General features: G+C 40.2%; 1 protein-coding gene across 1 annotated transcript; it reads left to right on the top strand.

Annotated features, from left to right (window-relative positions):
- Positions 1-1,366: 1,366 nt before the first annotated feature.
- Positions 1,367-5,339, top strand: LOC146328801 (ras-related protein Rap-2b). Its single transcript, XM_084717818.1, has 2 exons — positions 1,367-2,274; positions 4,207-5,339. The coding sequence occupies exon 1, from the start codon at positions 1,670-1,672 to the stop codon at positions 2,219-2,221; it is 552 nt and encodes a 183-aa protein (XP_084573944.1). The 5' UTR covers positions 1,367-1,669; the 3' UTR covers positions 2,222-2,274; positions 4,207-5,339.
- Positions 5,340-12,631: the final 7,292 nt, after the last annotated feature.

Below are 12,631 nucleotides of genomic sequence, written 5' to 3' on the forward strand. Positions count from 1 at the left end.
CAAAAGCAAAATTTCCCCATTTACGTAAATGGAAAAAAAACAAAACAAAAGTAAAGAGGAAGTGAGTGATTTACATCAGCAGTCCTGTGAAGCATTTCATCCACTTCTTCTGTAATTCACCTGAACGTATTTGGTAGGCTGTCTTTGGAAATACAGAAATTCATGTGATGAACACAGAGTTTAAGAGGTGAAGAAAACCACAGGCCTGCAGCGCCTTTAAGGGTTAAGCAATAAGCAGACAGCAGAAGATAGGCCTTTCCAGTAAGTTGTGTGTAAGAATGAGTCAAGTAGTAGTAAGCCCAAGGATCAGTGATGTCGAAACTAAGGTGTGGCAGGTCTGTGTGGGTACTGAGGGTAGCAGTCGCGCTGACTGTGCGATAACAGCCGCACTGCACCTTTAACTAAACACTGGAGAGCGTTTGAGTGACGTGAGACGCACACTGCGTGCTGAGTGTGGGCAGGAAGCGCAAACAGCTCACGTCGTCAAGGTAGCGAGGGTTAGCACCGAATATACCGGAAATCAATTACTTTGCTTTCGGGAGAATATAATCATTATATTAGACTCAGATATGATGTTTATTGTCACAGCGGTTATGCAAGTACAATCAAAAACTGTCTGGGATGCTCCTTAAAAAAAAAAAATAAATAAATAAAAAATAAATAAATAACAGTAGGCTTTTAAGTAATAAAAGGCAGAAGAATAATAAAAATAAAAAATATGCCAAATAAAAATTTAAAAATGAATAAAATAAAACAAGCAATAAGATAATAAATATGCAGTGCTTGCAAAGTAGTAATTGAAGTATTTTATTATTTGTTTTTAATTCAGTTTAGTTTCAGTTAGTTTACAGGGTATGTTTGCTTGTCTAAGTGTAGATTTTATTGTTTGAAAATATTGTGTTTTAATTAAATGTATTCTTTAATTAATTCATTTTCGTATTGAATTTTATTTAAATATTGGAGTGCTTGTCAGGGGCAAGATTTAAGAAGTTCAGAGTAGGTCTTACAATACAAACACAACTCTTGGTGAAGGCAAGTGGCTCACAGTTATGTAGATAAGCCAGTCTTAATAAACATATGCATCAATGACCCCTCATGCTAAAAACTAAACATTTGCTGACATTTACTGTAAAATGTTTATTTTAATTTAGTTTTTTTTTTAAGTACACAGAATTGTTTCAGTTAATTTCGTTGTTTTGTATATGTTTTTGTTTCAGTCAACACAAATGTTTTTAGTTTTAGTTTTTAGTTTACATGCAGTGGACTAGAGTAACCTTGTTTTGCGGGACACGTTAGGCTGTTGTATTTTATTTTGAAGGCTTAAACCGGAAGTGACAGGTTTCTTTAACGGCTGCCTTGACTTTGCCGAACACAGCAACGGGCGCACGGTGGCTACTTGAACGAAAACGGGGGGAAGCTCGTTCAAGAACCGGCTGGGCTGTCGTCGGGAGCTCAACATGCCACAATACAAATGCTGAGCGTGGGTGCCAAACAACCGTATTCACCCCCTGAACGGCGATAGTTGGCGGCCACGCCCCGTATCCACCGACAGGAGCCCGTACAAAAGTGCTGGCGGAGGCTCAACGGTGAGCGGTTTGAAACCCAGCAGGGCGGCGAGCGGGCTCACAGCGGAGAGGAAGCAGGAGTGTCGGCGGCTGTTTTGGGAACCATGAGAGAGTACAAAGTAGTGGTTCTCGGGTCCGGAGGGGTCGGTAAATCCGCACTAACCGTCCAGTTCGTGACGGGATCCTTCATAGAGAAATACGACCCCACGATAGAGGATTTCTACAGGAAGGAGATCGAGGTGGACTCCTCTCCGTCCGTGCTGGAGATCCTGGACACGGCGGGGACCGAGCAGTTCGCCTCCATGCGAGACCTGTACATCAAAAACGGGCAGGGTTTCATCCTGGTCTACAGTTTGGTCAACCAGCAGAGCTTCCAGGACATCAAGCCCATGAGGGATCAGATCATTCGGGTGAAAAGGTACGAGAGGGTGCCGATGATTCTGGTTGGAAACAAAGTGGACCTGGAGGGGGAAAGGGAGGTCTCGTCCGGGGAGGGGAAGGCACTGGCGGACGACTGGAACTGCCCGTTCATGGAAACTTCAGCCAAAAATAAAACCTCGGTGGACGAACTGTTTGCAGAGATAGTCCGACAGATGAACTATGCCTCAACACCAAATGGCGACGACCAGTGCTGTTCGTCTTGTGTCATTCTTTAAGGAAAAGGACAACCATAAAGTTTTATTCTTTGCTCGGTTTTAAGTTTGCAATGGTAAGTTCAGACACCATACACTGAACATGTAAAGCTGACATTAGCGGTGGTTTGGATAGACACTAGAACTAAAATGACACTTATTATTTATGAACATGTTTTTGAAATTCTTTCTTAGCACATGTCGAAATAAGTATGGAGTAGTGAACAGCAAAATACTGGATGTAACTTGGCCTTCAGTTAATTGTCAGTCCTAGAGCTACAACCATCAATCAATTAGTCAATTGAAAGGAAATTAACCGGCAGCTATTTTGATAGTCGATTAATTATTTCAGTTATTTTTCAAACAGAAATGTCAAAGGTCCAGCTTCTTAAATGTAAGGATTGCTGTTGGTGTTTGTCATTTATGATAATAAATGAAAAGTTTTTGGGGTTTTGGACTGGTTGTTGGGCAAAAGAAGCAATTTGAAGGAGTCGCTTTGGGCATTTTTTCACGACTTTCTGATTTTTATTGACAGCGAGCTGCAAAATACTGGGTGTATGCCCAACTTGGCTTCATTTCAAAGTTTGCCTCTAGTTTATATTCAGTTCCAGGGCTGCCATGATTGATCAGTTGAAAGAAAAATAACCCTCAGCTATTTTGATAATAGATTAATTGTTTAATTTTTCAAGCAAGAATATGAAACGTTTGTTGGTTCCAGCTAATTAAATGTGGCGATTTGCTGTTTTTCTTTGTCATGTATGACAGTAAATGAAGAGTCTTTGTGTTTTGGACTGTTGGTTAGACAAAAGAAGCGTTCTGAAGACATCACATAGAGCATTTTACACAATTTTTGACATCGTATAGACTGAATGATTAATTAATTAATCTAATGATAAGTTTCATGATTAGTCGATTAAATGTTTGATTCGTAGAATGTAATACAATGGTGAAATTACTGACTATTTTCCAAAGGCTGAGATGACACCTTCAAATGTCTGTCAAATGTCCATGACTCAAATGTATTCTGTTTGTTACAATTAACAATTATTTTATTTGTTGATTAATCTGTTGATCATTTCCTTGATGAGTCGATTAGTTGTTTGATCTACAAAATATTATAAATTGGTGACAAAGCCTGAGATGACATCCTCAGGTGTTTTGTTTTGCACACAACCCAAAGATATTTAGATTACTGTCATAAGGGAGTTAAGAAACCAGAAAATACTCACATGTAACAAGCTGGAATCTGAGACTTTTGACTTTGTTCCTATCAAAAAAACCAAAAAAAAAACAAAACAAACTCAAATCAATTATCAAAATACTTGTCAAGTAATTTAATCATCAATTCATAATAAATTCATCTTTGGTTTCCTGTAATAGAGGGCTAGAGAAACTAGAAAATATTAACATTTGAGATGCTGAAATCAGAATTTGAACATTTTTTCTTAAAATGACTCAAAATGACCAATTGATTATCAAAATAGTTGGCGATTAATTTAGTAATTGACAAATAATTGATGAGTAATCTAATTGTTGCAGCTATACACATGTCCATACTAAGTATAAGTCCATACTAAGTATACATGTCAAACATGGCTTCATTTTAAAGTGTAGCCTTTTAGTTTATTGTCAGTTCTCGTTCATTTGAGCTCAGTGTTAGTTTTTACAGTAGGACACTTGCAGCTTATTGTTTTCCTAAGCAGATTGGGGAAGTGTCTGACTCATTTGCAGAACTGGCGGGGCCGGCTGTGACTGACTGACTTAATGAGGTTTACAAAGTTAAAGGTTGAATCTGTTCACCTCCAGTCTGGAGTTATTAAACAACTGCAAATGGTATTTTCCAAAATGAGGTTAACAGGAGTCGGGAGATTCCAATGTTCTTGTATGGCCTACATTCAGGGATCAAGGAAGTTGTTGTCGAGAGTTAAAAGTAGTGTGCTTTTCTTTTGTCAGAAGTTGTTGTCGTTCATCCATGACTCTTTTCTTTTTTTATGTCTTGTTTGTGGCAGTGTGTTGCAGCAAGTGTGTACTGTTGAGCTCTTCTTCGTGTCTCACCCTGGCCTTGGAGGAAAATACAGGGAAGAATGCTGCAGGGGGACGAGAGGAGGAGGAGGGGAGCAACAGAGACAGAGGGAGGGGTCCACTCTTCAGGAATTCTGCTGGGTTGGAGTATCTTTGCTGCACGATCAGTGTCCACCATTGATGTCAACAACGCAGTGTCGGATCCAGAGCTTCAGCGACACCTCCCCTTCACCAGTTCTCACAACTGGAACTAAACCCCAATGGAAAAGATACGGAGGGCAACACTTAGAGACACTCATAAATGGATATTTCTGTATGCGAAGAAGAGAGAGATAGAGTATATTTTGTTAAATAACTGCACAGTCTGGGGTGGGTAAAGATTTGGGTGATATCTCTGCCTAACCCGTGTTGGAGCCATGCTCCACAACACTCCAAATGCTATTTTTTTGTTTCCAAAGTCAAAAGAAATTGACACCACTTTTCTGCTGGTGGAGTAAACATGACGAGTGCCACTTTTTTTTTTTTTCCTTCATCTCGTCTTCAGTGTGCGAGAGGACCTTAACTGAAGTGACACGGGGGAACGGTGACCTGCTCATTGCCCTCGTGTCGAGTGCCTTTCCAAAACAAATCAGCTGTTCAGATTTAGTGCCAACCTACATGTATCACCAAAAGAACCCTTCATCATGGCAATCCACAATCCAGTGAACTGTTCTTCTGGATAATCTCGTAGGGGTGGAGGCTGAAAAATGAAACTACAATAGGCTTTTTGTTAATGGAATGGCGGTTTTCTGTATGTTTTACGTTGGCCTTTTTGAAGTCTAAGGTGTTCATTTTGCAATGTCTGCTTTAGTCTGGCCAAACCTATATCTTGAAATGCACAGGTACTGGAATCCCCCACATAGACGTGATGGTAACACCAAACGCTTACCTTCCAGACCACTTAAATCAAATTCTGTTTGTTCTGTTTATTTTGTTGTTTTTAACAGGAAATGTGATGATGTACCGTTGACAAATCTAACCTGATTGTAAGTTTAATTTCAGATCAGCCTTTTAACACTGGGCTGTCTGTTTAAAAAAAAAACAAGACTTTTAATACAAATGGCATTTTTAAAAAAAGAAACCAGGCTGTGTTTGCTCTTTGTTGATATTTTACCACAATGGTAATTGCCAGTTTGTTGAGTCAGAACAAAGTTGTCATGAGCAGTTAGTACAAGAGTTTACCATGTTTAAACACAAGCTTAGTATGTTTGAATACACACAAATAACTGGATTACTACAAATACCCACAGTTATATAGTACTTGCAAATGTAAATGCTAGTTGTTAATTGTTTAAATTTACAGTAACATGATCTCCTCCAAAACACAAACTTACAGGAGGTCTTAAATAGGAAGATACAGTGTGTTTGTAAGGAAACTAAGCAATGTGCTGCTGTGGACAGGGGTCAGCAGCTAGACTTATTTTAGCTAACAAAAGGCCCATCTAAAAGAAATCTTTATCAGTTTAAGTGTGCGCTCTATTTAGAATATTTTCACCACTTTACCTTGCTGTCAGACAGCCATTCTGATGGGAAACCACAGTTATATAAGCCAAATATCACTCTCTCTCAACCTGACTCCTTTTTGCAAAAACAGTAAATTTTACCTTACCAGAAAATAGGAGTTGCTTGTCAACCACTGCCTTGATCCGTTTGTTTGTTTGTGTTATTTTGTGACTTCTGTAAATTCAAACTATTCAAAACACCAAATTTGCACAATAACACAAAAACTAAGTGATCAAAGCAGTGGTAGACCAGAAACTCCCATTTTTTGCGAGGTAAAATAAATTTTCCCAATGGAGTTTGGTTTGTTTGAAGAGGGTGATATCTACTGCAGGTAATGATTGATGAGTACCTCATACAGCCCCGCTCCGAATAATCTGAACTATGCCTTTAATGGAAGCTTTATTGCCTGTAACATGAAAGCCATGTTGCTGTTGCCAAAAATATCTAGTTTTATTTTTTTCTACTGCTGCCTACCCATGTTTTTTTTCCTTAAACACAAAACTTTCGGTGTAGTTAAAGCTAAAACCACTGTGTTGATGCACATGTGAAATCAAAATCTGAAAGAAAACAGGCAAAGGTGTATGCATGGTGTGACATGTTTAAAAAAAGGGATGAGTAACTCACCTCTCTCAGTCTGTGAGGGTGTTTACACGACACTTGGTAATCCAAGCATGGTTATTATCAGGCTATTAGAGCGCATGCAGCGTCCCTCAATGGCAGGAATCCATATAAAGATAACTGTAAATGTGATGAACCATAGTCGTGTTCACCAATGACATGTGATCGAGATGAAAGCCCCTCTATCTACTCCATCATCCTCACATGAATTAATAGACAAGGCCAGGCTGTGCAGCTCCAGAGAAATATCTCTTTTAACTGTGTGGGTGTAGTAGTGTTTCAGCCCAGAGCTTCAGCCTGGTTGCAGTGTGTGTGTGGGTGTAGTGGTGTGATGTGGAGAGGCTGGTATGACTGAGCAGGCCCCGCCGCTCTGCTTCTGTTTACCTACAGGGATTACCTAGCCCCGGCTGGCTGGTGGACTGCAGTATGGCTTGGGGGTAAAGAGTAAACAAACACAAGACAAGCTTCACATAGAGCCCAGTCTTTCTGAGAGCGTATATGTGCTGGTCTTTTAGCTGTACCGTATATATGCGTTGTATTATGGTATGCGCTGTATGTGTCTTGTGAGTCTGAGCATATGTGTCTGCCTGTCACTGTCCTGCACAGCCTCAGACCACTACAGTGTGTGGGACTATGTAGGCCTGGGTATCTGTCCCTGTTAGCCAGTGTAAGCACGGTATCGTATGTGTTCTTTGGCTTTGCCTGCACCATGTGACTGTGGGGCATGGGGAGGTCGGGATACAAGGCAGTGTGAGAGGTAATTCAGCGTGAATGTATCCAGTAGGTGTGATTGAACTGTGGTGTACATTAGAGCAGGGCAGTATTTGTTCAAATCTATATTGTGATATTATTTAGACCTTTTTGGTATTTATATCTACTGGAACATAGTAAATGTATGACAAATTATATATTAAATAATCAGATTCATTTATATAATAGTAAACTGTGAACATCGACAAACTCCTGACATGTGGAAAATCTTAATTATATAATTTTTTGCTTTAAATTTGGAATAGACCTTTTTTAGAATAGTTCAAGGGCACCAGCACAGATGCTAAGCACTGAACTGGTGTGGATGGTGTATCTTAGGCTCTTAACAAGGTCCAACTTTATAATATTTTTACTGCTGCACTTTGCTGTCAGGCAGTCTTTTCTGACAGGAAACTGACAATTTATAAGCCAAATATTGCTCTCTACAATCAACCAACCTCCAGAGGCAAAATTAATAAGTATATCTCACAAAACACAGGACTTGCTGGTGTACCGCTGTTAGTTTTATTTGCGTTGTGTGACTTTGGAGTTTCAAAAGGAAATTTTGGGTTGACCAAAGTTGCACAATAACACAAACAAACCAACAAATCAGGACAGTGGTAGACCAGCAAAACCTGTGTTCTGCCAAGTAAAATGACTGATTTTGCCTATGGAGTTTGGTTGGTTTGGATTGAGCTCCATTAGGCTTAAATAACAGCAGTTTCCCATCAGAAAAGCCTGTCTGATGACAAAGTAAAGGTGTGAAAACATTCTAAAAGAAGCATACACTTATACTAATATTGGACCTTTTTAAGTCACTAAAAAGCCTTTTTTGCTGACTGTGTCCACAGCTTAGCTTCCGTGCTGATACTTTTCTCTGCTTCTCCAAACTGGGGGCGTGCTAGCTGCCATCTGCTATAGGTAATACATACCTACTAAGTACCTCATGCAACCCCACATCAAATAACCAACGATACTAATTAAGGTTTGCGTTCATTCAGGTCAAACAGACTCAGGGTGCTTCTGCTGTGCATGTTGGCTCACTGAAAAGGCCGCTGTGAAAAAGCTCTATTTAGACATGAGAATTTGCTTTTTATCCATCCATATCATCACAATTTGTTTGACTGGACATTGATAAACAATAATATTGAATTATTGCCAAGCCCATGTGTATATACAACAATCTGTACATTATTTGCAGATTGTCTGTGTGCGAGTAGAAAACCACATGCACGTACACACACAAAGTTTATTTATCTCCCTCCCTAAAGCCGAACAGACAGCTTTACAGCTTAATATTCGGTTTCAGTGTCTTGTGCAGAGGTGCTTTGTGTTTGTATGACTGTTGAAAGCAGGTGTCAGATCTTCCTTAACATCCACCACAAGCCATGGCTAGTTCACAACTGTGTTATCTATGCAAAGTCAAGGCTAATGCCATGTTTCCTCCAAGGCCCTGATACAGATTGTGTGATTAGACAGGAGCAGCGCTGAAGCTGAACTTCGCCTTAAAATAATATAGTTGAACTGGTGGTGGTGGTGGATGAGAGGAAGCAGTTATTACAGCTATGCCCCAGATACTGTAAATGTACACCCCCCCCATCTTCGACTGCTGTGCTGCTTCAGTCTCTTGCTGTGGTATAAACATCTGATAGCAGAAGAATTTGCCCTTTGGAGAGAAAGGGGCCTGTCAAGTTCCTGTTTCTTTTTTATCTATCTCTTTCTAAGGAGTGAGAAGGTGAAAGTTTCACTTCCTGACCCCCTTTATGTTGCTAAACTCAGCAGTAATATCGACTCTGTGGTTGTGAGTTAATTGGTTTCAGCCTTTTAGTTAACAAGTTTCAGTTTCACATTTTTGCATATTTGAATCACAGTGTTGTTTTTGTATTTTAAAGAATTTAATTAGGTTATTTTTAAATCAGTTGCTTTCAGTTGCAGCTAGCAGGAAATCAGTGGTGTTCAGGTTTTACAGACGGCCTGGCTTGTCAGTGGTTGCTGGTCATGGGAGATGGTCATGTGATGTGGTTGCCATGGTTAAGGGGGGTTGGGTTGTGGTATGGCTGCTCAGGGTGGCCTCGTGACCTATGGGAGCTCAGTCACTGCAGGAATGGTGACTGTAAGAGAAGAGGGTATCGGCCTGTTTGATCATCTTTCTCTCAGTGGCCACAAATGTATAATTTCTTTGGGAAGTATGCTTACGCTTTAAATTTAAATTTCTGCTGTGTAAAGAGAACCATAGAGGCAGATTTTACTGCCTTAAGATAAACAGCTTCACTTCCTTGGTTACAGTAAACCAAATATTGATTCCTCAATGGTTAAGATAAGGGTGTGTTGTTTGCTGCACGGATGCAAGATCTGTGATGTTTTGTTGTGTGTGTGTCTTTTGCTGCTGGAAGGATTTGCGCTGACAGGAAGTGTTGCGACAGAGCCAGTGAGAGTGGGTGGTGTGTGTTTGCATTTTTTACATGGGACTTAATCACTATATAGGCTCCTTGCTGAATTACAGACTTCTCTTTTTCTCTCAGCGTCATCATGCTATTTCTGAGGCTCTGTTGTGTTCAAGCATGTGGTTTTTGCCCTTTTTTTTCTTGGCAGATGTTCCTGTTGTGTACTGTATCTGTTGAAGGCAGTGTACTCTCTGAAAACTGTTTGACTCTATTAGACTTTGTTTCTCCACACGACTCTTTTAATTCAACAGAGGTGGCAAGAGTAAACACATTCTTTACTCAAGTAGAAGTACAGATACTTGTGTAAAAAAAAGACTGGTTAAGTACTGATTCAACATCTGTACTCAAGTAAAAGTGAAGAAGTACAGGTTCTGAAATGTTCTCAAAGTATAAAAGTAAAAAGTAGCTCTCTGAAGGACGTTTCTACAGTCGGTTTCTGTGCAAAGTTAACTGAATCTCCCCATGGTCGAGTCTCTCTCTCAGTCTGTTTGGCCTTGTTACATCATTTATGTCATTTTTTGTCTTGTTATATCTGTTGTGTGTAGTATGAACTGATGGATACACCAGTGGATTATCTTTTCTATTTGTTGTTGTCCCATCCATTTAAGTTCAAATCGGTCTTGATGTTGGGAAGGTGGTGCACTATGACACAAAATAAAAATAACAGAGTGTTTATTTGTACCTGGGTTCAGTTGCAGTCTGGTTAGGTTTAGGAAGCAAAACCATTTGGTTAGGTTTAGGGAAAGATCATGGTTTGTCTCTGCCATGCAGGTGTAAATAGCCACATTGGCTATTCTACCCTGGATGCCAATTGGCACATTAGGAATTCCCACCGAGGTGCAAATAGCATCTGTCACAACAGAACTACTTGGTTTGGTTCAGGGAAAGATCATGGTTTGTCTCTGTCATGAGGCCAGTGTGGCTACTTACATCCCAGGTGTAAATAGCATTGTTGGGTACTGACACCTGGGTGCTTGTCTCTACCATGCTAGGATATAGACACCTGGATGTAAATAGCCACTTTAGCTCTTTCAACCAGGGTGCAAATAGCATTTGCCTAAAGATAATGCTTAATTCCCCTGAAATGCAATAAAACTAAAGTAACAAGCCTGCTTTGAAAATGTGAAGAGTAGAAAGTACAGATATTTGTGTTTAAAAAGCAGGGAGTAAAAGTAAAAAAGTTGCCTGAAAATTAACTACTCAACTAGGGAGCAGATACCTGAAATGCTACTTAAGTACTCCAACAAAGTATTTGTACTTCAGTACTCCCCACCTCTGTAATTCAACAAAATGTGCATGTGACAGTGCTTGTCTGTTGTTGCAGTAGCGTTGTTACTTTTATGGTGTGTGTCCCCGTCATTACCATAACAACACAGGAATGACCATTCGCTTCTTGTTTGTCTTCCCCCAGAAGGCTGAATGAGCTTTGTTTTTTCTCTCCTTCGCTCACACATGAACACACACAAACTGCAGTTAACCTACGTTGTGCACTTTTAAATCCACAGCAGTTTAGATTCCTGCAGCATTCCAACACCAAGACTTTGTCCAGACACAAGCAGCAGAGCATGTCAGCTTCCTTATGACCCAGTTATTACTTAATCCATGTGACTATATCATAGTTTGACCATATTGATCCTGTGATATCTTAACATGCGATTGACAGTAGATAGAGATGTTTAAATATGTGGATTTTGTTGGAGATAGTACCTTTTGCAGAAGTTTTGGAGCGCTGGCGTATCTTTCTGCGGACTCTTCTTTTTCATTGTGTATGTCTGCTGGAGTGAGCAAACATAACAAGAGTCATGATCGATGATCGTCCATTAGTTTCTTCACTGAGCTCTCTCTCTGTAAATCAGGGAGCGGCCTTCTCACTCAGAGCTAACTGTGCCGAGATGGGAATGCCCCGGAATTCCGCTCATTCCTGTCATTCCTTCAACTGTAATGTCTGGACATGTCTTTAGCCCGAGCTGAAAGAAAGATGGAGCAGGGGGAGAAAGTTGGGATGTGACAGGGAGTGCTATTTATGTGTTCTTTATGTTTAATTTCAGGCCATGCAGTTGCCCTCCATGCGTGATTGGAAATGACTTTTCCTAGTTGGTTCCCAGCTTACCTTGTTTTGTCATTCCTGAGGACAATATCAGCAAGACGCTACAAGTAAATACAAAGGTAGAAAGAGATAGAGCAGCTGAGATAAAGGATAAAAGACAGAGTGCCGGGTTTGTCTAAACAGGCCTCCAGACACCGCCCCACTGTGTCACAAGATGGATCCCACTGGGCACACAGTCAAACTGCTCTTTATACCATCTTTAGATAATCATAGCACAGTTGCCTTGGTTCGCACCAGAGCTCAATCTTAAAAAGGAAACTAGGCCAAATGAGCCAGTCAGACAGGACTAGTTACTCGCCTCGTCCCCTGTGTGGATTAATAGCTTTTGTTCACTGGTGTCAGTGAGGACAAGTAATGCTTAAGGACCTGATTTGTAATTGAGCTCAGTGACAATCAGTGTTTTAATTATGATGGGGGAAAAAATCAGGTCATTGAGCATGTGGAGGCATGGCAGACTGCATTTTGATCTCTCTGTAGGTATAATTAATTATATAATTGGTATCTTGAGTTAACTGGATAAATTCTTAAGGATTTATGGTATTAAAAGGATACTTTTTATTTGAAGTGGGGTTGCATGACATACTTATCGATCGTTGCTGTATTACCTCCAGGAGATGGCGGTCAGCACGCCCCTAGCTTAAAGAAGTAAAGTGGAGTACCAGCACAGAAGCTAAGATTAATTGGTGTGGATTTGTATGATAATAGTATGATAATAGACAATAGTCAGTACATTAACTACAGTAGATGGCATTTGGCTCGCCCCCAGTTAGGAGAAGCAGGGAGGAGTACCAGCGAGGAAGTTTTATGCAACAAAAGGTATTTCAGCCACTTAAAAAAGGTCCACCTAAAAAAAATCTATATCACTTTAAGGGTACGCAGTAGTTAGAATATTTACTTTGCCACCAGACAGCGTTTTTTGATAGGAATTTGCCATTATACGAGCCAAATACC

The sequence above is a fragment of the Lutjanus erythropterus genome, chromosome 4 (genome assembly GCF_056507025.1).
Source record: "Lutjanus erythropterus isolate fLutEry1 chromosome 4, fLutEry1.hap2, whole genome shotgun sequence".
In the NCBI taxonomy this organism is placed as follows: Eukaryota; Metazoa; Chordata; class Actinopteri; order Lutjaniformes; family Lutjanidae; genus Lutjanus; species Lutjanus erythropterus.

What these genes read in the sequence shown, in the direction of transcription:
- LOC146328801 (XM_084717818.1), top strand. Translation starts at nt 1,670, where the DNA reads ATGAGAGAGTACAAAGTAGTGGTTCTCGGGTCCGGAGGGGTCGGTAAA.